This window comes from Carassius gibelio, chromosome B8 (genome assembly GCF_023724105.1).
Source record: "Carassius gibelio isolate Cgi1373 ecotype wild population from Czech Republic chromosome B8, carGib1.2-hapl.c, whole genome shotgun sequence".
NCBI classification, from domain to species: Eukaryota; Metazoa; Chordata; class Actinopteri; order Cypriniformes; family Cyprinidae; genus Carassius; species Carassius gibelio.
In genome coordinates, this window is record NC_068403.1 from 11,929,003 (window position 1) to 11,956,777 (window position 27,775).

The following is a 27,775-nucleotide window of genomic DNA, read 5'->3' on the forward strand; positions in this document are numbered from 1 at the left end:
TCTCTGAGAAGCACATAACAACATCAAGGCGATGTCTTTGCTGAGACTGTTTTTCTGAGTGTGCGAGTCGGAGGAAAAAATGCATGTATGCTGGGGGAAAGAACCCTCTACAAACAGTGTGTCAACAGGCTGTGGACAGCGAAGGCCTCTGAACAACATACGAGAGGGAAATCCCACAATGCACTTCAACAGTATTGAAATTAGCTGTGAAGTGTTTGAGTGGGAGTGCTAAGGTAAGTGAACACACAGTCTTTAGGAAGCATTCAAGGGCCTCGGGAGTGTTCGCTGTTTGATGTTTGTTCTGCCACTGTGGGTTCCAGGAGAAATGTAAGAGCGAGATACCGGGATATAAACATGGCACATACATACAGACAACTTCGTCACTAATAGGCCTGAGAAAAAGTGAAGACTTATCGCACTTCTACACACCGGCGGCGCCAGGGGGGGTCTTGGGGGGTCTCAAGACCCTGCCAAAAAATGCCTTGACCCCCCATTTGACCCCCCAGCCTCTTCCTGATTAAAAAATATATATAATCGGGATAAAGATCCAAAGATGTTTCTCTTCAAACTACGCAGAACAATAATAAATAATAATTATTTCGACATTTATTCATACACTGAACCGAGAACCGTTTCTGTCGGACGCGTCCGATTCGAGAACCGATGAGCTGATGATAACTGCGCATGCGTGATTCAGCGTGAAGCAGACTGACACAGAGCGCATCTGAACAGAACTGATTCTTTTGGTGATTGATTCTGAACTGATTCTTTGCTAATGTTATAAGCGCAGGTAAACCAAAGGCTTGAATGAAGGGCAATCATCGCCAATGACGGCATTACATCGAGCGCAAAAGAACCGGTAAACCATTTTTCTTTCAGCTGGTTTATTTGATCGAATTGTCCGAAAGAACCGGTTCACTTGAGCACCTGCTCCTTTGCCCCTTAAGTGCCCTTTTGTCAAAGCAAAATTTCCTCAATTTTTTTTTGTAATAACATAAACTTTTGTGAATGCCTGCCCACGCCCAATCATAAAATTAGTACAATTTATTAATAATAATTTAGCCGTAAATAAAATGACCAACATGATGACTGTTCACCTGACTACGACCTCATCCAACCGGGAAGATTCCTCATGCTGCACGAGCATTTTTTAATTGCTAGAGGATATTTTCAACATCGTGGCAGCTGGTAAGTGGTGTTTCATTCTCAGCGAAGTGATTTTGGTGTTTATTTACTTATTATTATTTTACAAGAACGATGTGATGTGAGAACATGCAGATACGTTGTTTATATTGCTGTGTGTAGCCTGTAGTGTAGAAGTAACACTAGCGTGCTGCTGTTTGAGGGAGAAAAGTTTCACAGACATCGAGGGGTCTGGTCTGTTTTATGTTATTTGAATAAACTTTTATTATATTACAGTACTTATTTATTTTTAACACGTAAAAATAATTATCACAACACTGGTAAGGCTTATTCAGATTTTCTCATTCTCTGAATTATCATTTATAAAAATAAAAACAATTCAGAAATGAATTAAAATATAATTATATTTTAAATGTGATGCAAATATTTTTTCTGCAAAAGCAACAGTGTTTACAACAGCAAGACCACTTTAGCCTGTAAACTCAATAATATCTATCTGGAAATAAATGTAAAAATATCAATGTCAGTAAAAATGCATAATATACCTGACATGAAAGTGCAGTGTGAAGGATATGAATAACAAATGTAGCCTGTCATTTGTTTACATTGCAAAGGTGTTTTTGTTGTTTAGTAGCAGAAATATGCAGTTATTAGCCATGTCCACTGTATTTTTTGTTGGTTTTCATGAGACCCCCCTTGAAAAGACCAGGACCCCCCCATTGCCCCCCCAATCAAAATTGTCTGGAGCCGCCACTGCTTCTACACACATAACATCAGTGGGGTCTAAAAGTTAGAAAATTCTAGTGAAACTTTCTGTCTAGGATTTTTCTAATTTCATACATTTTTCATTACAAATTAGATTATCAGCATAGCCATTTGAGTGAAAAAGTTGAATGAATTGGAAAGCAGAAATGAAAAATTATCCCTGTTATTTGGTTCATCCTCCATTTGTTTTAATGAGAGCAGCACTCAAGCTGCCTGAATTCCTGAACTTTTCTTGCAACCACCTCTATTATACCCCAATACAAAAAATGTAAAATTCAACCTAATTTCCCAAATTATAATAAGTATAATTTATTTAAATTTATAAGACATATACACCACTACTGGTCAAAAGTGTGGGGTGGGTAGGATTTGTTTTAATAAAGTCTCTTAGGTCCACCAGAACGAAACGGACTAAACTGTGGCGAAACTTTTTAATTTTTTTTTGTAAAGTGGAACTTGCATACACGTTTGAAAAGCCAGAAGTAAACGACAGCTGATTATTTTTATTTTACCTTAAAGGGGGGGTGAAATGCTCGTTTTCACTCAATATCCTGTTAATCTTGAGTACCTATAGAGTAGTACTGCATCCTTCATAACTCCAAAAAGTCTTTAGTTTTATTATATTCATAAGAGAAAGATAGTCTGTACCGATTTTTCCCGGAAAAACACGACCGGCTGGAGGCGTGACGTGTGGGCGGAGCTAAAGAATCACGAGCGCCATTAGGCTTTTGCGTAGAGAAAGTTTGGAAGCTGACATTACCTTGAGGAAAAAAACATCATCCAAAACAAACCATGGCTAACAGTCAGATTCAGCCATTTATTTATGATCCAGAATCAGATTCCGAGGCTGAAACTGAACGAGAGCAGCAGCAGCAATGACTCGCTCCGAGCGGGGCTCGAACCCGGGTCTCCGGCATGGGAGGGGACGCACTAACAAGGAGTCAGAGATATTTTAAGCAGTTTTACTCACCGCCTGCGGTTCCAACACACGATCGTTGGGATTGCATCATCCTTAAGAAATAAACGATACGCAAATCCGTCGTCAAACTGGGCCTTGTTTGTAAAACAACTTAATTTTTGAAACTTTGTCCATGTTTAGCATGGGAATCCAACTCTTTAACAGTGTAATGATTCACATCTATATTTTTTTACTTGAGAGAATAGTTATTTATAGTTATTAATAGTTATATACCCTAATTTTTTTTTTTATTGGATGAATGAAAACACTTTGCATCTTTGTTTTATTCACACCAACATTATTTGATTTTAACATTTTGGAAAAATCTATTTATATAGCATACTTTTATTTAGTCTGTAAATAAAGACACTGGTAAAGACCTTTTTTTATTTAAAACCAAATTTAAAAACTAAAATACTGAATGCTGATCAAGAAACATCTTATTGAATGTGTGTTGATTGTGTTGTTTGGATTGTAGAACTATGTAGTTATTGCCTTTAATTTCACATGGTTACAGTTAATCTTTAAATTTAAGGCCAGTTCTCTGTAGTTTGAACCCAATTCAAAAACAAAATGCTGATGTCTGTAATGTAGGTGTTAATTTCAGATGGTTGCAGTCATTGTTTTCAATAGCCAAAAGCCAGTTTGGCCTATTAAATACCAAATAAACATCTTGTTTATGCACACTTTCCTTCTTTCTTGTTTGTTGCTTAAAGATAAAAAATAAATTAATTAAAAAAAAATCGGAAATCTGTATCGGAATCGGCCATGAAAAATCATGATCGGTGCATCCCTAAAAAATGGTATTCATTCCTGTGATGTAAAAGCTTAATTTTTGGAAGTTATTTACTTCAGTCTTCAGTGTCACACAATCCCTCAGAAATCATTCTACTATCCTATAACATTTCTTAAAAAAAAGAAAAAAAAGAAAAAAAAAATCCTTTGCTGACCATAAAGCTCAAAGCAGCATTTATTTGAAATATAAATCTTTTGTTATATACAGGTCCACCTCAATAAATTAAAGTGTTGTGGAAAAGTTCATTTATTTCAGTAATTCAACTCAAATTGTGAAACTTGTGTAATAAATAAATTCAATGCACACAGATTGAAGTAGTTTAAGTCTTTGGTTCTTTTAATTTTGATGATTTTGGCTCACATTTAACAAAAACCCACCAATACACAATCTCAACAAATTAGAATATGGTGACATGCCAATCATCTAATCAACTCAAAACACCTGCAAAGGTTTCCTGAGCCTTCAAAATGGTCCTCTCAGTTTGGTTCACTAAGGTACACAATCATGGGGAAGACTGCTGATCTGACAGTTGTCCAGAAGACAATCATTGACACCCTTCACAATGAGGGTAAGCCAAAAACATTAATTGCCGAAGAAGCTGGTCACAGAGTGCTGTATCCAAGCATGTTAACAGAAAGTTGAGTGGAAGGAAAAAGTGTGGAAGAAAAAGATGCACAACCAACTGAGAGAACCACAACCTTATGAGGATTGTCAAGCAAAATCGATTCAGTGGTATGGACAGAGGCTGGGGTCAAGGCATCAAGAGCCACCACACACAGACGTGTCAAGGAATTTGCTGAACCACAGACTACGTCAGAGGCGTCTTACCTGGGCTAAGGAAAGAAAAGAATTGGGCTGTTGCCCAGTGGTCCAAAGTCCTCTTTTTAGATGTGAGCAAGTTTTGTATTTCATTTGGAAACCAAGGTCCTGGAGTCTAGAGGAAGGGTGGAGAAGCTCATAGCCCAAATTGCTTGAAGTCCAGTGTTAAAGGGTTAGTTCACCCAAATATTAAAATTATGTCATTAATGACTCACCCTCATGCCATTCCAAACCCGTAAGACCTCTGTTCATCTTCAGAGAACAGTTTAAGATATTTTAGATTTAGTCCGAGAGATTTCTGTCCCTCCATTGAAAATGTATGCTGTTATACTGGTATACTGTCCATGTCCAGAAAGGTAATAAAAACATCTTCAAAGTAGTCCATGCGACATCAGAGGATCAGTTAGAATTTGTTGAAGCATAGAAAATGCATTTTGGTCCAAAAACAATAAATAAAAAATTACGACTTTATTCAGCATGGTCTTCTCTTCCTGGTCTGTTGTGAGTGCGACTGCTGTGACAGTTGACGTACGACCAGCTGATGTGTTTTCTGGCGCGCCCAATAACAAAGATCAATAGCGTCATACGTCAGCAGCGCCACTGAACGTTTCCACAGTCTGTGATGATTTGGGGTGCAATGTCATCTGCTGTGTTGGTCCATTGTGTTTTTTGACAACCAAAGTCACTGCATCAGTTTACATAAAAATTTTTGGAGCACTTCATGCTTCCTTCTGCTGAGCAGTTTTTGAAAATGCTGATTTCATTTTCCAGCAGGATTTGGCAGCTGCCCTCACTGCCAAAAGCACCAAAAGTTGGTTAAATGACCATGGTGTCGGTGTGCTTGACTGGCCAGCAAACTCACCAGACCTGAACCCCATTGAGAATCTATGGGCTATTGTCAAGAGGAAAATGAGAAACAAGAGAACAAACAATAAAGATGAGCTGAAGGCCACTGTCACAGAAACCAACTGATCTACTCCATGCCACGCTGAATTGAGGCAGTATTTAAAGTAAAAGGAGCCCCTATCAAGTATTGGTCTTAAGAAGTTTTCTAATTTGTTGAGATTGTGAATTGGTGGGTTTTTGTTAAATGTGAGCCAAAATCATTACAATTAAAAGAACCCAAGACTTAAATTACTTCAGTCTGTGTGCACTGAATTCATTTAATACACGAGTTGAATTACTGAAATAAATGAACTTTTGCACTACATTCTAATTTACTGAGATGCACCTGTACAGTAAATGTCTTTACTTTTTATAATTTTAATACATCATTGCTAAATAAAAGTAATAATTGCTTATTAAAAGAAAGAAAGAACGAAAAAAGGATATCTTATTAAATTACAGCTTACACTAAAATTTGCTAATTGGAATGTATTTTTCTTTTTGTAAATTTTAGTTTGATTATTGAAATATTTCTGAATCATTTTACCTTCTTTTTTTTTTTTTTTGACACCATTCACATTAAAATCAGATTTTACATTTCTAGATTTTCAATGCGGACTCAGACTTTCACAATCCAAAGTATATTCTGTCTTTTATGCTCTTTCTTCCATCTCTGGACTGGTAAGTTGGCAGGTTATCTGGTTGTTGTCAGACTCCGACAGCTGTAGCTCTAACAGGAGCCAGGAGATTAGTCCACAGATGTTAATGGAAGCCCTTCAGAGCTACTGCAAACACATACTGTTCATGCAAACACAAAGAACAGCATGTCGTTACTGATACAACAAATCATAAATCAGATAATTTTTTTTTATTGATACTAGTACAAAAAATACAGTGAAAAGAATGAAGGATGACTATTTTCTTCCCCAAATGTAGCACTCTATTGTCAGTGAGCGCGAACGTAACACTCCGAACACTTAACAAAATAAAATGACTGGTCATACAAACACGTCTCACTGTTTGAAGATGGCTGAAGTCCTGGGCAAGTGGCCATCCACTCTCCGCTGCTAATGACACATCACAGCAGGGATTCAGCGTAATAATAAACACACACATCAAGAGTGCCGATGTGAGCATCAGAAGCTCCTCTCAGTTTCAGCCTGCAGCACCACAGGATAGCTTTACTCCAGCGCACGTGAGAGACACTTTACTCCATGTATTCAATGAGCTGGATGGAGTTAACCTTACTTACACTCTGCATTTATATATAGAGTATGTTTGGTCTGTACTTCAATGCATATCTTATTTGGATCAACTTATCACACTGTGTAAGCAAAAATGCATGTGCATGATGCGAGTAAATCCACATCGATCTGCTGGTTGAAGGTCTGTTTGTGGGCAAAAGCAGCAGCTGTAATGCAGGCTGATAGTGTTGTGTTATCGGTACTGAACCCTAACACAGTAAGTGTCCTCGTTCTTATCCTGTTTGTCATTGATAAAGATGAGAATCTCTTCCATGCCAGGGTTCTGACTTGGAGCAAAGCGCAGCCCGATGGTGTACAGCTCCCCTCCCCCAATCTAAAACACACACACACACACACACACACACACAAATGAATAGGTATGTGTTTGCACACAAGTACAGGTTTAAGTTATTAGCCCAGTGCAGCATTTAAACATTTCATTTATGTTTTTCCTCTTAATATATTTACATTTTCTTTCATCCAATACGTATACTTTATTTTAACAGGAAATGTTCACCTGAATTTCAAACTTCTGTCATGATTTACTCAACCTCATGATGCTCTAAACCTTTATCACTCTCTTTCTTTCATGGAACACTAAAAGACAACTGTACTACCCCAAAAAAAATACACCACATCTCCTGATGTCACACGATTAAATTCTGTTGAGGATTTAGTTCATAATCTCCTCAAAGGCACGCACGTATCGATTCTTCCGTTGTCTTTTGGCTCTGCTCCTATTTTACGATGACACAGTTGTTATTTCTCAAAGAGGGAAAAAAGCAACATCTCTAGCTGCATTTCTCAAAAATATAGACACCATAAATCCAACGTGAGAGAAGATAATTGAAGCCGTGTTGACTAGCAAGAAACTGGAACAGGCCATTTCCTCTCTGTATGAGCTTCACTGCTTTTATTTGACGCTGAGGTATCATTAATCAATTGGGTTCAATACTGTCACTTGCATATTTTACATTGTTTCGCTATTTATTGGCCAGATATGGGATGTGAAACTCACTAAACCATACAGCGATCGATGAGGGCACTGAATGATGAAATTAACATTTTACCCCGTTTTGTTTTACACCATTTCTGTGCAAAATGATGATCGGGAAAAATGACTTTGTGACCCCTAAAGCCACAGTTATATATCCGAGACACTCTGTCCCTGTGGCTAACTAATGTTTTCTGTCTCCTTCTGGAGTAATAGCCAACGGTTGTGTATCGATTACCTAATCAATTAACAGCTTTTAATTGAAGTCTAACGTAGAGCTGTAAGACCTACACGCTTCATTCCGAGCCCTTCGAGGTGAGAGATATTGATGTCCCCAGCCCGACTGTGAGTATGTCTCTCTTTTTGTCCCATTTTTTGGGCCGCAGCTTTATGGTTTCCTCAGGGGACCGGCATTACAAGAGGAGCCAGGGCACAAATTGAGTTCTCCAATATACTGAGAACTTCACATAGTGAGACGTGTCTAAGAATGACAGTTTAGATGGACACAAATTGATTCCTAGACAGAGGCATGTCAAGATCCTTCTCCTCTGGGCTCTAGACACCTTTTCGTTGAATGGGGCTTTAAAAATATGGTTCTTCTTCAATGTTAAACAGCAAGGCCTCCTGACAGAGTCTGAGATCTGTTGATAGAGCAAGAATTAGCTTTGGGTCCTCTCACCTGAAATTGCTCCTCTTTAAACTGAAGCAGGTCTGGGCGATCCGTGCGCAGATTGAATACTCTGGAGGACGAGTAGGGGTTTGTGAAACTGATTTTCTTATTGCTGCCCTTCCCTCCATCTACAGGAACGCTGATTTCAAACGCCTGGGGAGATTAAAGCACAAGCCCAGAGACGTATTGTAAAATAACTGAAGTAAAAATGTCAGGTTTAAATCACTGGCACTGACTTCATGCACCACATCCTCTGTCACAGAGCTGAAATTTAAAGACCCATTCAATTCTTGCCATTGCTCTGCAAAAAATTTACATAATCGGAGAAAAACGATCACGGTGGACTATGCATCACATCACACTTATGGGGAAAAAAAAGTGTCAGTTTTGTTGCTGTCTAATCGTTACTAAAAGTAAAGCCATTTTATTGGACACTTTATATTGGCACCCACTGGATAGTTGCTAGAAGAGAGCACTTCACAAGAGGAAAATAAATGACATAATCAAGTAGTTATGTACAGTGCTCAGAGACATATAAATGCATAGTATAAAAAAAAAAGCCAATTATAACTGTACTTTTTTCACAAATTTTGGGTTGATGTTGTTGCCATATATCACGTCACATATTTTCACTGCATTTATGCATTTGGTTGACATTTTTATCCAAAGCAACTTTCACTGCATTCAGGATACTATATCCATTTTATCATTTCATGTTTTACCATGACCTTGGCATTGCTAGTGCTATGCTCCATTGTATGAACTACAGAAATATACGTACATTTAAATTGTAAAAACAAATATTAATTTGTTGTAATAATAATTTCTCAATAATATTAATGATCATTTACACATTGTATTATGTACCAATCAAAAGTCTGGAGACATTAAAATGTTGTATTTTTAAATGTTTTTAACATTCACAAAAGAAAACAGTAAAAGAGTAATATTGTGAAATATTCCTAAATTTTAAAACAACCATTCTCTATCTGCATATATTTGAATATGGAATATGTAAAGGCAAAGCTGATTTTTCATCAGCCTCTACTTCAGTCTCAAGTGTCATTCTCCTTCAGAAATCATTCTAATATACTGGTTTGATGATTAAGAAACATTTCTTATTCATTTTTAAAACAACTGTGCTGCTTAATATGTTAGTGGAAACGTCAAACTCAATGCTATTTTATAGGATTCTTTGATTATATAGAATGTTTAAAGAAGCTATATTTATTGCATATATTTGAGATATAATTTTTTTTGTACTTGTTTTAATCGATTTAATGTACTTACTGAATAAAGGCATTCAAGTAAATAAAAAATCTTACTGACCCTAAACAGTATTCAAGTCACCATTATTTAAAGAGTGCTTCTTTCAATGCAGATTGTGTCAAAGCAGCTATCCAGTATTAGGGAAATAGTGTGACGCAATAGTGTGCCGTTCTCCTCTGGCCAGACGAAGCCAGCAGTTTAATTCTAGGTTGCAGTAAAGTCAGATTGTGCAGAGGACTCATCTGGTTCCTGTGGTCTTGTACCGTTGACCGTATAGGTGATGAGATCTTGTAAATAAGTATTGAAAGGCTTATGTGTTATAGTGACAAATCAGTTTCTCTATGAGTAAATTAAAGTGATTTGAACCCTACTGTTGCACTCTACTGATGCAGTTTGCTTACTCACCTTGGAGATTACAGGCTGTCGACATGTGATGCACAGCAGCCAGGAGGCAACCAGCTGCCGAGTGTCCACGTCGACCACATTGAGGTAAAAGAAACGGCTTCCAGGGCGCAGAGTCCTCAGGCCCACACAGACATCCTGAACTCCATGAGCAGGAAGAGCAAAAACTTCACCTGGATCCACCTGGAACAAACAAATCTCATGATCACAGAGCTTCTGGCATCAAGCACAGAAAACAGAAAACCCACCCAGAAAAAAAGCAACTTCAGGGAAACCCTCCTCTGCAGAACTTCAGAAAACACGAGGCTGCACCTGAAGCTCATAATGTATATCTACTTTGCCTCATCATCTTTCTTGGCACCTGCTGTACAACATTAGCACACGGCCAATTAAACCAACAGTAAGGTCTCTACCAGCACACAGCGCACTGTTGACATGGGAGCTGCTGTATTTGCTCTGCTTGCATATTTCGGATAACAGGAAATACCCATTTTGAGATTTATGCTGGTTGTATAATCCACATGTTTTTTCTTTTTCTGTATAAATATGTATTAAAGCACCACTTTCTTTGCTGTGGTGTGCTGAACCCTGGAAGCTAATGATACTGCTGCAGCCAAAAGGGTTTTATTATTTTCATCCCCTCAATGTACTTGCCTCGCTCACATAACTTTAACTGCATCTGACTCCACTGTTCTTTACTCATTTTTTCGAAATGCAAAAACTACATATTTTCATACTCGACTATATGCCTTACAGTCCCTTGGTTTGGTAATTGACAGATAATCAGCAAATATTTAGGCTAAAGAGGCTGAACAAATAGGCATGCTAAAAACCTTCTCAGAGTAATTGCATCTCTAAATCCATCTCCTGTAAAATCACTGATGGATGGGGAAAATAAATATACATTAATTTCTGCTATTAATATTGACTTTTTAACATATAAAAAAGCATATATGTATACAGTATGTGAGTGTTTATATATATATATATATATATATATATATATATAATTTATATATAATTAGTTCACTTTTGTTGTGTTTATTAAAAAAAAAAAAAAACTAATGTTCGGTAATTGTTAAAAAAATGCTAAACAGCACTATGATGACTTGTAGTTTACCATTATTAAAAGCTAAAAGGACTAAAAACTGAATGTTGCATGATTATGATTATTATTTAATATAACTGATCAAATATAATATTCAGTTCCCTTTCAGTCAGTCACTCTCGACGTCTCCATTCCCCCCTTCAGGGAACGTGGGTTACCATACATAACCAAGACGATACTGGCTTAGATGGTAAAAATTAAGAATTATTTAAAATTTTTAATGACTTAAGCTTTACTAATATACATACATTTGGGGATTTAATATGCATATATATTTATAATTTTTAAATGTATTTATTAGTTAATTAGTTATGTCTAAAGTGGGACTTTACATAAAAAAAAAAAATGTTAGGTGTGATTAATTGTTATTCAGAAAAATATGCAATTAGCTAGTGAAACTTCGAAATCATATTCAAAGCCCTTAAATAAAACACAATTAGAAATAAAATATACATAACCTAGTCTTCTTACTTACCATCTCATTATTTTTCATCATTCTCCCACTACAGGAAAAAAGGCCACATAATCCCCCATCAGAGCTCACTACCCCCGATCAGTGTGTTTTACTTTGACCCCTCAATTCGTACCTGAAGCTCGAGGGGATGCGACGTGTAGCACTTGACCCTGCGAATGGTTTGTGTGCCGTGCAGAACCAGGGAATGCCAGCTCAGAGTGCCACACACACAGCTCAGGTCCATCCTTTGCAGGTAATGCACGTATACCTGCCAGATCTGCGCAGGGGAGGCCAGCCAAGGGTCACTGCCATAGAGAGATTGACACAGACACACAAAAGACACTTTATCACTTTTCTCCTCAAATACACTGACACAATAGCAGGACGGGTCTGACAGGCCCCACTTCCCCTGAGAGAGAGGCATGCATAACTCGAATCTTCAAAAGAGAGATGTTCAGAAAGACCCAAATGTCACCGTTTTTAAATTCATCCATTCACCCTTTCTTTAAGAGCATCTCGCGTGCCAGCGGGCACCCGTGTCCCCGAAGGAGCTTTGCAGATGTTGATGTCACTCTGGCTGCCGGCGTTTCTACAGTTGGACTGTATTAAAAATGAAGCACTTTGTGCGTGAGCTCTTGACCCTGCCTCAGGGGCTCAAGCTCAAAAGGGACAAAATTTGAGGAACGTTTGTACCGTCCTTGGTTGTCGAGTTGTCCTCAACAGCAGCTGTTGTTGCGTATAAAAAAAAAGGCTACAGCTGATTGATCTCATGGTTATTATAATTGCTCAAAAATTCAGTTTTGATGGGTTACTGTGTGTCTGACGAGCTTGTCTGTTGTTCAGTCATTTAAAACCATTAAGTCTATTATGAGCTCACTAATTAGAGTGGATACCAATGCATTTATTCCACTGACAAACTACATTTTCATTTTTGTAAGGTTGAAAGAGAAAAAGAATAAAGCAAACAAAATTTTAACGCTGAAGTTTTTAATGTTAAAAAAAGTTTTAAATCAATGTTAAAGTTAATTTCGTAATAATAATAAAAAAGACCAATAAATTATATATATATTTTTAAAGTATTTATAAAATCAGTAATGAATAATTGATTTGGTGATTTAATAATAAAAAAAAAAAAAAAAATCATGAAAAATATGAAATAATTGTCTGTTATCACAAAATAACCAGACAAACAGAGCAGACAATGGCATGACTTTGGCGCTTGACTCTGTTTGATGACCAGTAGCAGATGGGTGGAATGTTCAGGAAATATTAGATCATATTATATTATTGTTATAATAGATTACATTTATTAAAACGTGGTTTCCCAAACTACGGTCTGTGAAAGGTTTGTGAGGAACTGAATGCGTTGAAACAATTATAATAATTAATTAAATAATAAAAATATAAAATTAAACCACTTATTTAAATATATAAAATATGAAAAATACCTGCATGAACAAACAAAAAGAGAACTCATGATAATGCATATGTATTTTAATCAATTATGAAAATGGGGGTACGTCAAGTGCAATATTATAGGTTGAATGGGTTTAGTTGAACGAAAAAAGTTTGAGAATCTGTGAATTTAAGTATTATATGATTACATAATACTATCTAAATTATAATATATGGCATTCAGGATAATAGTAGAGTCATAAGCACAAAGCATGTGAGCTGTCTGCCTTTAATTAATATGTGTTGCTGTACATTTGCAGTCACTCTCACTGGTTCCAGTTCCAGGGAGAGATGTGTGATGCATAGGTTCTAAAATCGTGTTTTTATTCATGTTCACTGATTATGAACTCAAGAGATGTCACAGATTTCGATGAATAAATGTATATTACGATCTGATGCAATCAGACAGTAAATGAGACATCCTGATTAAGCAAATGTCATTAATCACACATGAAGGGATTAATCAGGGACCAGGCTTCACACACACACACACACACACACACACACACACACACACACACACACACACACACACACACACACACACAGCCAAACACAGAAGTTCACACGCACACACCTCACCATGCATCTGGAGGAGTGAAAATTAACAGGTTCTCACTTTCCAAAAAAAAAAGAAAAAAGTACACTTTTCCACATGTACTCATAAGTGAGAAGGTGAAAAAGAGGGTGTACATACGTGAAAATTGTGATGAAGAATTTCCTAATCTGTGGACTTGGGCTACCAGGTACTTTCAGGTAAACATCCTGTGGTTCTCCTGGAGTCTAAAGTTTCAAAATCCAAGGAAATTAATTATAAAATAATAATGTTTCATCAGTAAGTAAAATACAAATATAATACAAACAATTTCTAAAAAATACTGTATGAAAAAAAATGAAAAAAATACATTAAAATGAATTATAAATCTTGAATGTTTTATGAAAACTTAATATAGAAATTATTGTATAAAAAATAATTATTTTTTTATATTTTTTAAATAGAAAAAGACTTTTCCGGGCCTTGACAGTGTTAGTTACTTGGCAGTCAATGAGACAGTCCCAAGCCTCCCGGTTTTCATCTAAAATATCTTAAATTGTGTTCCAAAGACGAACAAAGCTTTTATGGGTTTTGAACGACATTGGGGTAAGTGATTACTGACTAAATTTTCATTTTGGGATGGTGTAACCCTTTAAAGGGATCATCGGATTCCAAATTCAAGTTGTTTGAACATAAACGTGTGTTAAAAGTGTGTGTATACTGTACATGTATCCTATACTGATAAAAATCCACCCAGGGTTTTTTTTATTGCTATTTTAAAATCCTTTTTCTCAAATCAGTCTGTTCTGAGATTCCTGTCAGAATGACGTAGTTCTGCACAGGCTCCTCCCACGATAGTTGACTGACACTAGCACCTTGCCTTTGACCCGCCTTGAGTGAGCAGTCATCAGTTCGCCATTGTGGCGACTCCGGTGCAGAGGAAGATAAGAAAGTCTCAGATTAAGCGAATGAGGTGTTTAGTTGTTAGATGTAATAATGAACATAGCTGTTGTTATTTACTCCCAACACCCAAGCCACAAATCTTTGCAAATCGCCTTTTGTAGTAACAGAGCTCATTAGCATTTAAAGTGACGTGATATACATGATATACATCCGAGTATGGTGACCCATACTCAGAATCTTATTATAGCAACATGGACTAGAACAGCATGCTGATTCTGACAGGGTGTTTTTTTTTTTTTACACTACCATTGCAAAATTTTAACCAATGTATGTAAAAAATTTCCATTAAGACCCTAAAAAAATCATATCAAGTTTTTGGAAAATTGCCATCCGATGACCCCTTTAAGAGTGGATTGTGATTGGCTCACCAGGTTGGTGGTGTGGCAGATGACATTGTGGTCGCTGCAGCGCACATGGAGGGTGGCAGAACCATCTGTGAGCAAGTACAAAAGGAGACAGAGCACAAATGGGGTCTTTAGTTCAGAACTAATAGCAGACACTGAAGCATGTTTGTGTGAGTGGGTTTATGTATGTGCGTCCGCAGCGGCCGGGATGTTTGTAATGAGCAGCACCTGCTGTGTCGTCCCAGGCTGCAGGCAGGCGAATGGCCTTCTTTAGAAAGGTGAGTTCAGGCTGGTAGAATCGGAAGGTCTGGTCCACCACATGTGGCATGGGTTCAACATCCACCTGGCAGATCGCCAGAGGCTTTCTGTCTTCCCCGCGGAACAGCACCTGGAAGACAAGCAGATCGCTTGCAACCTACACAAATTTTGAAAGGCCTTCCTGCTAAACAACAGGAGAACTAAACCAATTGAGAAAATAAAAGGAATGTCCGGGTTCACAACAAGACAACAGATATCCACCACACCAGCGACATGCTATCGATTACCACAGACCAGAGTCATTTGTATTTGTTTCTGTTGTATTAAAACATGCCTATATAGTTTTATTATTTGTATTTTTCAGTTTTAGTTATTTTAGTATTTTAAGAAATGTTGCCTTGGAAACAAGGGGAAATAAAATTATTTTTTGATTTTATTTTCAACTAGCATTTATCTTATTTCAAGTAACAACAATGCTTTTAGTTTTAGTTAACCATAACCCTGGTGCACAGTAATGAACGTTTCTTGTGTTTTTTATACACTTATGTAAATTATCCTGGACAATGCAAGTTATTTGTCTTGTTGGATATACTTTCAATACATGATTTTTTATTTAAAAGAGATGAACAAAATTTAATTGCAACTTGCATGACATCTCTTTGTAGTTCAGCACCAAACCAGTAAAAGCCCACCCTTGAACCAGTATAATGGTCGAAGCTGCTCTTTTCAGCACAGGTGGTCAAGGTCTGCCTCTAAATGACAAGCCTATCTGAAATCATTCCGCAGTGAATGAACAGCACTGACAGTATGGAGTGAAATATGAAGTACCATGAGTCATCTGCAGTCTGAGTGCACAACCTCTCTCACGTGAGATCCTGTCGAGCTGGCTGTCGGATTCACAGCCCAAGACAACACACTGACACTCCTCTGGAGGTGATGTCAGTTTGTGCACAGCAATGCTTGACCCCAACTGAACTAAATATGATATGGGAGTCCTGTGTGTGTGAGTGTGTATGTGTGTGTGTGTGTCAGCAGTACTGCAAGGCATCAGTCTCTCTTGGCTACATATGGCAGGAAACAACCCAAATGAACGATGAACCACAATGCCATAGAAGAGCACATCAACCCACATACAGTACACAGCTTAACCATCTGGGTAAAATATGCATACAATGAAAAGTAAAGGTTAGAAATAAGATTAAAAACATTTTTTTCATATTTTATAAATATAATATAATATGTGACCCTGGACCACAAAACCAGTCATAAGTCATTGGGGTATATTTTTAGCAATATCCAAAAAAAACACTGTATGGGTCAAAATTACCAATTTTTCTTTTATGCCAAAAATCATTAGGATATTAAGTAAAGATCATGTTCCATGAAGATATTTTGTAAATGTCCTAATGTAAATATATCAAAACGTAATTTCTGATTAGTAATATGCATGGCTAAGAACTTCATTAGGACAACTTTAAAGGTGATTTTCTCAGTATTTCTTGCACAATCGGATTCCATTCATATAGTTGTATCTTGGCCAAATATTCTCTGATCCTAACAAACCATACATCAATCTAAAGCGTATTTATTCAGCTTTCAGATTATGTATAAATATCAAATTGACACGTAAGACTGGTTTTGTGGTCCAGGGTCAAGTGTACTTTAATTTTCCCCCTACAGAAATAGAATAACCTGTTCATTACCTTGTCTGTGTTATTGCATTTATCAACATATTTAATAAGCAATATGAAATATTTAATAAAATATTTAATGTAAGGGACTGCAGAAGTATAGACATTTGAGAATGCTGGGCAATTTCTGTGTAAATTTGCCCACGAAAGTCTGCAGAACCTGCGTGGACCTGTTTATGAAACATTAATGAGAGGCAACAGGACAGTTGATCAATGTTGCTCATTAACAGACTTCATTTATTTAAAAGGCTGAAATTAATCAATTTGAATATTAATGGCAGGCTGAAATGAAATGTATTTGGTCCTTCAGGTCAAATCTCAAATACACAATTAAAAGGTCAAAACAATAGAAGAGATCCATCAGTGCAAGGGCTGTGATCAAGAGCTCTTTTTCTCATTTAATACATATTCACCTTAACAATATATACAGAAATACAAAAGAATGTAACCTTTGTTTGGTTCTTGTAAGTGTGCATCAGTTACATTCAGTTTTACTGTTGAGGACCAAGTCATGTTTTCAGTCTGGATTGTTCGAACCACAGCAAGAGTGCCGGACCACTTCTCTCACTGCACAACTACTAATCAGGATGTATAGAAAGAGACCGAGCTCCTGTGTGTGCTCAGCAGTACAGTGAGTGCTAAGCACTTACCTTGATGGATTTGGCATTAATTGTATTGGACAGATGTTTCTGAGCCATCTGTGGACTTCTTGAAGTCTTTAAGCCTTTCATATCCTGCAGTACGACAGAGGAGTCATCATGAACAGTGCAGCATTCGGTGAGAGAACAATCACATTGAAATAATGTCATTAAGGGATGGAAAAACATTGTTTGGACAGGTCTGTTCAGACTGTCTGGATGAGGCTGTTTTTAATCCATTTCATTATTGCTGATGCTTTGAGTCATTCTAAACTCCACTCCCTCACTTGTGGGTGCCGCTGTAATACTACCGACTATAAACAAACCCAAATCCAATTAAACCGGAAACATGTGAACTAATCCAAGTCTCATCAGTGCAAAAGGGAAATGAGGAAACAAATGCAGTTTCTCAGTGATGACACATCATTCATGGTTGAATTACAAAACAACACAACACATAAAAATAATGAAATAGTTCACATTTTCTCCAGATTACATTGTTTTCCAGTATCAGCAGTTCAGTGGACAGTTCAGTTGAGATTTACTTCAGCTGAGAGTCTACATAGTGGGCCTGCTAGACTTTTTACACCAATGTGGTGAAAATATAAAATAAATATAAAATAAATATAATTAATTATATATATATAAAAATACAAATCAAAGAAAACAATACAAAATAAAATTAAAAAAAATTATTATTGGTTGTACTATTGTAGTAAAAAGTACATTTAAAGACAAATAAAATAAAATATTTATTATTTAGTATTAGCACTAAATCTTTGAGGTGAAAATGTACCTTTTTGTTGTTTTTTAAAGCAAAACAAAAAATATATATAAACAACAAATTAATTTGATCAAATGATCAAAATCTTTTGAACTTTCTCTTCATCAAACAAAACAAAACAACTGGTAGTATCACTAAATCTTCAAGGTGAAAAGTACAATTAAAAACAAAACAAAAAAACTCAAAACTTATTATTAGTGTTATAATCAATAATACTTTTGGTCTGAAAAGTATTTTGAAAACACAAGAACAAAAAACGGTTGAACACTGAGTATAAGTCTGAGAGAGTTCCCCCTAGATTTACCTGAAGAGGGAAGGTGTGACCACAGATGAAGGTCTGGTACTTGAAGGGGACATGGACGCTTTCTTTGGGCCGCAGGTAAACCTGTGGAGTCTGTGTACTCTCCTTCACGTGAAACATCTCCTCCTCTAGAGGAGTCAGAGTCTTCGTCAACTCCTTGAAATATCTCCACTCCTCAGTTTTCACCATTACACTGAGGGATAAAAAGAGAAAAAGATGAAAAACAGCAAAGAGAGAGAGGAGAAGAAAAGGAAGGAACAGCTTGAGGACTTTCTTTGCCTTGCCAGCAGTATTTTATTGGCAATGAAAAAGAGTATTTGAGTATGCATGATACAGTCAAACATAAGCCCTCACAGAACTGAAACTCCTGGGAGGGTACGGTTTAAAGATAACACACACTGGGTGTGAAATATTACTTTCTGTTTCATAGAGACAAATTTCATGCACAAATATATGAAGGAAAAGGGCATTTGAAACATCAAAGGCAGCACCTCTGGGCCCGAGAAGGCATCATTCTCCATAAAAAAAAAAAAAAAAAAAAGAATTTAGAGGTGTAAAAACTCTTTTGTACTATGTACAGTACAGTAGATGTGAAAGCAAGTCTCGGAAAATTCAATCACATTCTCTCTTTAATAACAGAGAGCCAGGCAGGTGGCACAAAAGTATACTTACGTGAACAAAAGCAAAGCCCATTTCCCTTTCTTTCATATAGAAGCATATATGCAAGGGGATCTTTTAAAATGCAAAAAGAGGACTATAATGACAGAAAAGTACATTGAAATGTTATAAAGCCTAAATGGGGAATATGACCTGGCATAATATCTCTTCACATTACTTCCAGCAATAAAACAAGGTAGACATAAACAAACAGGGCTTGTGGTGAGGGTGACTATAAATTGCTACATGTTTAGTTTATATTACTTAAATATTTTCTCTCATGGTAAATTGAAAATCCGAAGTGGAGTACTGAATGCATCAAGCTTAAATCACGTTGTTAAAAAAAAAGAAAAAAGATTGAAATTAATAAACTGCTTTTTAAATGTTTGGGGTTGGTAAGATACATACGATTTTTTGAAAGATCTCTTTGCTTACCAAGGCTGCATTTATTTGATCAAACATTCAGTAAAAATGGTTATATGTGAAATATATTAACAATTTCTATTTTAATATATTTTGACATGTAATTTATTCCTGTGATGGCAAAACTGAATTTTTAAATTTTTGTGAAAACAGTGAAAATATTTTTTTTTCAGGAATTTTTAATGAATAGAAAGTTTAAAAGCATTTTCATAACAATATCAACATTTTTACTGTCACTTTTGATCAATTGAATGCGTTCTTGATTAAGAAAAATATTTGCTCAAAAAACGTTACCCCAAACATTTGAGTGTATTGTATAAAATCAAAAAAGAGATAGAGAAATCTTAAAAAGAGAAAGAGAGAGAGAGAGAGAGAGAGAGAGAGAGAGAGAGAGAGAGAGAGAGAGAGAGAGAGATAATAAAATTCAGCTGAAGTATAACTAAAAAACTGCTTCAGAGGACTGAAAACAAATTATGAGCTGCGGGACCTGACCTGCGTGGATAAAATGAATTAGGCAGAAAGAATGGCGCAGCTCTGCTGAAATCTGGCGTATCTTCTAACCTGCCACTCCATATATAATATGTGAGTACAGGTGAGAAACAATCTCTTCAGTGAAAGTGAAAGAGAGAGGTGATTTTATAAGGTTGGCTTTGTGGCATACATCAGCAATACAAACACGGGCCTGACATATCCTTTGCACTGGAAGAGAAAAGCATCAATTCAACACAAATGTACGAATGCAAAGTCCAGACCTCAGGTATTTGTTTCCCTGGCACAGCTCTGTGCATACAAGAGTGCTTTGGACTGACTCGCAGGGTTCACGCACAGACAAACACACCGCTCCTGGGCTAGCAGTTACCTCCATGACACATCACAAAGTGCTGCGGTTTTATGCCACAACACAATGCAAGTTTGGAAGACGTTTGCCATGCAAACATACTTCCTGGAGAGAGGCGCTGGAGAATATTTATCTCGTCCTAAATCACAGCATGTGTGTGTTTGTGTGTGTGTGTGGAGTTTAGGCTACTAATGTCTTTCCTAATTAAACACTGAAAGATGCAGGGGTGTTAATGCTGTAATTTATTCCACCTTGTCCTCCTAACTCCTCTCTCTCACTTTCTTGGCTTGTGCTCATCACGATGGAGAGTGTGGACTCATTCTATGGCCTGCAGAAAACTCATATGTTGTGTGGTATAATCCTGAATTAAAAGCTTTATGCAGGAAACCTGGTCGGGGAAAGATATTTTACATCACGCTGCAATTAAAATCAGCTTAAATGGGGGGAATTGATTATTTATTCAGTGTTATTTTCCTACCCCCTGGGAAGCTCTTGGCCCCAGTAATGCCCCGCTGAGGAAAACTCATTCATTCAGATGTTCATTTCAGACAAGGCTGTTCACACGTGAACGAAACATTGATCTACGCAGAATTTCTTTCAGGGCTGTAATGCCAGAGGCAAAGGCTTTATTTGATCTTTGAATGGACACAGTGCCTGCTGTGCATGATTAAAGTATAGGCATACTACTGTATGTACATATTAACATTAAGTTGGTCTTCTTAGGGCATTTGCATACTGTACTGAGAATGAATCAAATTACATTTCTTATAGTGAACACACAAACTACTTCAAGACAAAAACTCACTAGAACACGCTCTCATAAGATTGCTTATTATAGTGTAATCACACAGTTGTTCTGATAGAAATAACTAACTGTATTAACTGTATAATTACTGCATTAACATATTACACACGTTTCACTTCCTTTACAACATTTCACTAATAAACAGACAAAAGTCTAAACTTTTTTAAAGTTACTAATTATTTCAGAATGCTCAGAGAATAAGTAACTTTCCCATAATTAAAAAAAATGAAAAACTGGAATGATCATGAAACTTAAACTAAAAAGTTTTTTCGTTTTGTGATCATTCAGTTCATCCATTATTTATTTCTTTTGCCCTGCGAAATTAAAGTTTCTGCCCAGTGTTGTTTTTGGACACATTTGACTTACATTGTGTGAGCAAAATTCTTCTTCAAAATACTTTCTTTTATGTTCCAAATAAGAAAGAAAGAGCATACAGATTTGGAAAGACGCGAGTCAGTGGATTGTTCTTATTGTTCAATGTTCTTACAGCACCATCATTTATCTACCTGTAAGAAAATTGTTATTAATCAAAATATGACATTATGTGGCTCACACTGCCTTTAAGCTTGCGAGGAAAGAGATGTCAATGTGTCTAGGTGGTATATAAATGTTCATATTTGATCAGTTTGACAACCACTGATGTATTGCATTCAAAGACATAATATATCTCACCAGAGCTCTGGGTCATCACATTCAATAGTGACAGTCTGAGGAACATTGAATGGATTCTTGAGCACAAATTCGAAGAACTCTGCCGTTCCTAGCGAGGCGTAGAGAGTGTGTTTGGTAGTGATGGCCTGAGAGAGCATGTTGGTGATCTCCTGTGCTTTACAGCGCTCACGATAGGCCTCAATCACACGCAGGTCACGGGAATGTTGCACACGCTCTGCCCGATGACTCTGAAAGAAAGGATCCGAAGAAATTCACATGTTGAAACTGCACCGGAAAGACCTAGAAACTAATAAAACTGATGTGCCTGAAGCATGGCAAGACCGTGCCAGGCTGTTGAGCGAAAGAAAAAGTGAATTTAGGTTCGATTTCATCATTCCCACAGAGTGGGAGGAACTGGCGAATAATGCTGCTCAGTTTCAGCTGTTTCCTCTTTGGAGCTAAAATAAAGCTCATGCTTTGAAAGGAACACAATAGATCAACCAAAAATAAATTTTTCATCATTTTTACTGTATTTTGAAACCAACATGACTTACCTTCTTTCATAAAAGTTGAATTTCCGAAGAATAGAGTGCGAGCACTTTTCCAAATAATGAAAGTTAATGAGAACTGCAGCTCTCAAGCTTCGACATTAGATAAATAAAGTATCACATAAGTGTCCCATATGGCCCATATGCTATATTCAGGTCATCTGATGATGGCTTTGTGAGAGGAACACATGAAAATGTCACTCATTATTATCTTTAGTTCTTCTTTGCACGTTCAAGAGATTTCCGATTTGTAAACAAATGACTCTTTTCAATTAGATCTTTTCAACAAAACAAGTGATCCAAACCTTAGTTCATGAAAAAAGAAAGTCACATTGGTTTGAAATGACATTTTTGACCATCCCTTCACTATCGACATTGGAGTGAATGTCAGGATCACATGCTGCACAGTGGAAGTGAATGTCAATCAGCTCCTGCTGAGACAGACAGCTTTTCGATCCCACTCAATTTAAAACCGTCCTTCGTTCTTACCGTGATGTTTGAGCTGTCCTGAAAAGGGGGCGTGGCTTTCTGCTCCTCAAGTTGACGGACAGCTGCCATTCTGTCAATCTTCCTCTGGCGCACTTCCTTTGCTTCGGCCTGCTGATGCAGTGTGGCTCCGCCTACTTCCCTCATGGTGCTTTGTAGCAGTCTGGCCAGCTCACTGTCAATTTCTGGCAATCGGCGGGCTCGTCTGGCATTGCTTGCTGCAACACACACATACACACGCGCATAAACAACATCTTTCGCTCCTACGAGACACACATGCTCTCTTTCCTCACTTCCTCGGGGGCCACTTTTCAACCTCCATTTGGCCTAAAATCCATCTTGGTCTTTTCCAGTTATCCCTCCCACCCAATGAGACCTGCTTTCAGATATACCTGCTCTGAGATTCACGCTTCAATGCGATTCAACATCACAACTAACATAATCCTGTGATTTAAAGCCAATGAAGACAGAACGACAAGGGATCAAAAGACGCAAGATCAAAAAGAGCCTGCCAGTGTTTTTTCCTAAACCTAAATTCCCACTGTAGCCCATCCTACAGAGAGAGAGAGAGAGAGAGAGAGTGAGGAAGACCTACATTGCATTTGAGACAACAGGGCCTCTCTGTGATGAATAAGAGCATGTTGAAGCACTCTCTTTATCTCCGTCTTATCAGGCTGACATATACACCCCCCCCCCATTAATATACATGTTATATATTATATATGTGTGTGTGTCATTTATAATTTTTGTATAACTATGTATTATATTTATATGGCCTGTGAGGTCATCAACAAAAAACTTGTCTAATCATTAATCCATACTAACGATGTATGATTATACAGTTTATCCAGTCAGAAAAGATCTATTTTTGGGTCACGACCCACCAGTGTAGAACCACTGCTCTACCTACCTAATTGAACACAAATGCTTCTAGCTATGCAACTTTGTTTTCACACATCGCTGCGTTTTAAAATGTGTCAAAATGCAATTCATAATGTAATGCAAATACATATTGCATTCTCAGCATTGCTGCAAGGGATGCTATAACGGGCATCTTATAATGTCAAATATATTATTATAATTTTTACTACCGTCATTGCAGAGAAAGAGTTTAGAAATATCTTGTGGAGCAGGATAGTTAAAATTAGTAAAAATATTCAGCATAAATGGCAGGATATTTATAGGACTATATTTCAATTTTCAATTTCAAGCTTTTATTGTCATTGCATTGGAATGCAATGAGATTTCAGAGACTACACATAGAGGTGCTACAAAATGATAACCAAATAGACCACAATAACAAAGTCTGTGTAAAAAAAATGTGAATAATGCAGGTAAGACAATAAAGTGCAGTTCTAAGTACAGAAATGATTGCACAGACCACAAGGATTTCACATAAATAAATGGTGCAAAGCATGCCTTAGTTCAGGAACTGAATAGCTCTTGGATAAAAGCTATTTGAAAATCTGGCCGTTCGTGTTTTGATTGACCTATATCGCCTTCCCGAAGGTAGCAGGTAAAACAGATGATGTAAGAGTAAGAGGAGTCCTTAACAATGTTTTTTGCTCTGAATAGGGACCGAGGTATCAGGTACATCAGGTAGCCTTCTGCTAGAGTACTGCAGGATCGCTTATTAAATATGTAAAACAGCATCACCCATATGCAATTCATTGGCCATTCTCATGAGGCTTAAAAGATTAAATGTCTAGATTTATGTCTTACACAACAAGGTAATGAAAAGACTAATATTGTCTTCTTGGAAGAAGACATTAGCATGCTACGTTTCCATACAGTATGTCATAATACTGTGATACACTCTGTCATTAGAATGAAGCGATAATAAGAGAGTGAGAAGAAAGATAAATAAAAACAGCCACTACAACTAGATAAGGGAATTCTCCGCCAAATCCTCTTCTGGAATTATCAAGAAAATCCCACATGATGTACTTCTTATAAATTCTCCAGATCTGTAGAACTGCAGAGCTCCTAGGTTCTGCGCATATGAAGTCATGCTTCTCTTTAGAGGGATGATGTGATATACCGTTAAGCTGGAGGACCGTTAAAGCGGGGACACCTCCTCCTGCAAAACCCTGAGGGGCATCGCTGGGCTGGACCACATGGGAGAGCGATGGAGGAAGATCCAAAGAACTCTGGGAATTTTTCACACTGCCACCTGTTGGAAAGAAGAGTACAACAAAGCTCAGCCCAAATCAGTCCAGTTTGGTTAAATTAAGCTTAGAAATGTATGTCAATTTAAACAGAGCTTTCCAGAAGATAGCTGTGTTACTACCATTTTCTTTGTTCTATGTATTTAATTATTTATATATATATATATATATATATATATATATATATAGAATAAAGTATTATCATACACACACACACACACTTTAATTTGTCTCACAACCACATTGCCAAATGAAAATATATAAAACATATGAATATTACTTTTATACATTTTCATGTGTGTCAACAATCAGACACAAAACATTGTATTGTGTGTATGTAAATATACCCTAGATAAACAACAGATACATAGACTCTTTTGTTTTGTGTATTGGCTCCAGAAGTCTGATCACTGCTAGTATGAGAAATATAGGTGAAGCAAAGGTATCCCTCAAAGACAGACTTAAGAATGACAGCCGAAGAGTTCGATTTACCATTAGAGATATGTCTGTTACCACAGAGACTGTCTCTGCTGTTATTCGGTTGAACTGATGATGACCATCACAATGCCACAAAGAAAGATGCATTGGTTGGTGCCTTGCAACGACAAACATTCTGTGGTCAAAAAGGACAGGGAGGAATCTTAAACAGGGAGAAATGGAAGAAGAGGTGGATAGGTAAAAAAAGTAAATTACAAAAACAATACTTAAGCAAAAAAAAAACAAAAAAAAAAACACTGAAATGTTGGCGTAGGTGAATTCTCCTTTGCTAATGACCCTTATCTTACTGGTTCTCTATCTCTCAACTGTGATTGCTGTGGATTGAGAGGCAGTAAATTATCTAAACTGCAGTGTAAGTGGTTTCACAACAAACATCAACCGCCCTAAACATTCAACAGCTTTACCTGTGATTACAGACATGTGAGAGCTGTAATTACAAGTCTGAGACACAGGTCAGGCACAAAAGTGATTGAAGGTGGGAGTGTGTGTTTCAGGGCACTGCCAATGATTGACTGAAAATCCACTGAAAATAGTGATAGAGGGGTACACAAGTCAGGTGTCTAGAACTTAAACACACACTTCTTTTGTCAATTGGAAAAACAAATAAACAAAGACAAATGTTTCCAGTATTTAAATGAAGAGCATTTCATTTAAAGATCATTATTATGTTTTGAAATGGTGAATGAGAACAATGCATTTGATCTCAGACTGGTGGTTATTTGTAATGAAAAAGGCATACAGTACGTGATTTAACATTGTGTACATAATTAAGAGCGTTAACTGTGTATATATACCAATAACAATCAATATATATAAAAAACCTATACACATATATATTGTTTGATATAAAGTATTTCATACTCACTGCTGCTACTACTGTATATTAGATGATGAGGCTGTTTATTTATTTTTAAGTTGAATGGGATGCCAGCAGCACTTGAACCGTTATTTAACTTGGAAAGTTGGTTAAAAAAAAAACATATACATGCATAATGAAGGTGCTCCAGGCAGCACAATGAGATATTTAGCTTTAATAACAGAATATTCAAGTAAGGTCAAAGTGGGGGAGGGGGGGACTAAATCAGAGATATTCAACCCAGCACAGGATTAGATTTCTCAGTGGAGGCTCAAGAAATGTGCTCCAAAGTTTTAAATTAATACTAACCTTTATGACTTTTACACGATTTAAATATTCGCTAATTAATTAAACATAAATACACCATGCAAAGAAGCTACACCTTATGACCTGAGTACCCTCTCTGTACACTGCACATACGTAATGTTGTCAGAGATTTAACAGTGACAAACACATGTGAAACTTTGGATTTACCATGGACTTAGAATAGATTAGTCAATTGATGTGATCGATACACAATAACGAGCAAACAAACAGTCTACTCAAATAATGATAGATATTAATGCCTTTACTGAACACTCAGTGTAAACTTTCAAAGTGCAAGAAGGAAAAAGGGTGAATCCCTAGACTAATGACTTCTCTAAAAGCTAATCGGAGTCAGAAGTCAGTTAACCTGGAACCCAAACAATGAGACGAGATAGAATTCAGCTCGTATAAAAAAATAAAAAATAAAAAACACACTCTCACAAAGTTTGCTACTGAAGCATTGCCAGGTATGAACCATGTCCCTAGGCAAATGATATCTCAGAATGCCTAATATTAAGCATAAAGTTGGAAAGGGTTATAAAATATATCTCTAAAAGCTGTAAAGTTCATCAGTCCACGGTAAGAGAAACTATCTACAAATGGTAAAGTTTCAGCAACATTGCTACTCTCCACAAGAGTGGGTGTCCTACAAAGAAGAGTGCAAAAGGACATTTCAAGAAACCAAGAGTGTCAGTTAAAGGCTTTTATGGCATCTTTTGAATATGCATGCATCCCTGTTGACATGTCTATGATATATAAAAATGATTCGAAATACAAAGGAGTCATTGTTTGTATGTTATTTGCTTAAGCAGACTATTCGTATAATGTTGTTTAAATTAAGATTAGAAGAAGGTTTATGATCAGATATACATAGCAATTTCACACAAATCCCTCACATTCAGTTTCACATTCAAAATACGGCATTAAATCACATCAGCCATATCTGAACAAATGAGGGGTTTGCTGGATTGTTCCGAGAGCAAACAGCATAAATATTAAAGAAAGATGATTTCAAGATTTCAAAGAACGCACATCTTAAGATTTATAGTCTAACCCTTTATAA

At 36.8% G+C, this 27,775-nt stretch overlaps 1 protein-coding gene across 3 annotated transcripts in view; it reads right to left on the bottom strand.

Annotated features, from left to right (window-relative positions):
- Positions 1 to 6,219: 6,219 nt before the first annotated feature.
- Positions 6,220 to 27,775, bottom strand: part of nphp4 (nephronophthisis 4) — a 150,488-nt gene continuing 128,932 nt past the window's right edge. For all 3 annotated transcript variants that reach the window (XM_052563306.1, XM_052563307.1, XM_052563308.1), the window contains 12 exons: positions 24,926 to 25,057; positions 22,888 to 23,102; positions 21,872 to 22,098; positions 18,480 to 18,669; positions 17,404 to 17,487; positions 15,033 to 15,192; positions 14,829 to 14,893; positions 13,660 to 13,745; positions 11,641 to 11,812; positions 9,949 to 10,128; positions 8,284 to 8,427; positions 6,220 to 6,944 (listed from right to left, as the gene is read on the bottom strand). In XM_052563306.1, coding sequence (XP_052419266.1) covers positions 6,804 to 6,944; positions 8,284 to 8,427; positions 9,949 to 10,128; positions 11,641 to 11,812; positions 13,660 to 13,745; positions 14,829 to 14,893; positions 15,033 to 15,192; positions 17,404 to 17,487; positions 18,480 to 18,669; positions 21,872 to 22,098; positions 22,888 to 23,102; positions 24,926 to 25,057 — 1,796 coding nt within the window. In that variant the 3' untranslated portion in view covers positions 6,220 to 6,803. The remainder of the gene's footprint in view (positions 6,945 to 8,283; positions 8,428 to 9,948; positions 10,129 to 11,640; positions 11,813 to 13,659; positions 13,746 to 14,828; positions 14,894 to 15,032; positions 15,193 to 17,403; positions 17,488 to 18,479; positions 18,670 to 21,871; positions 22,099 to 22,887; positions 23,103 to 24,925; positions 25,058 to 27,775) is intronic.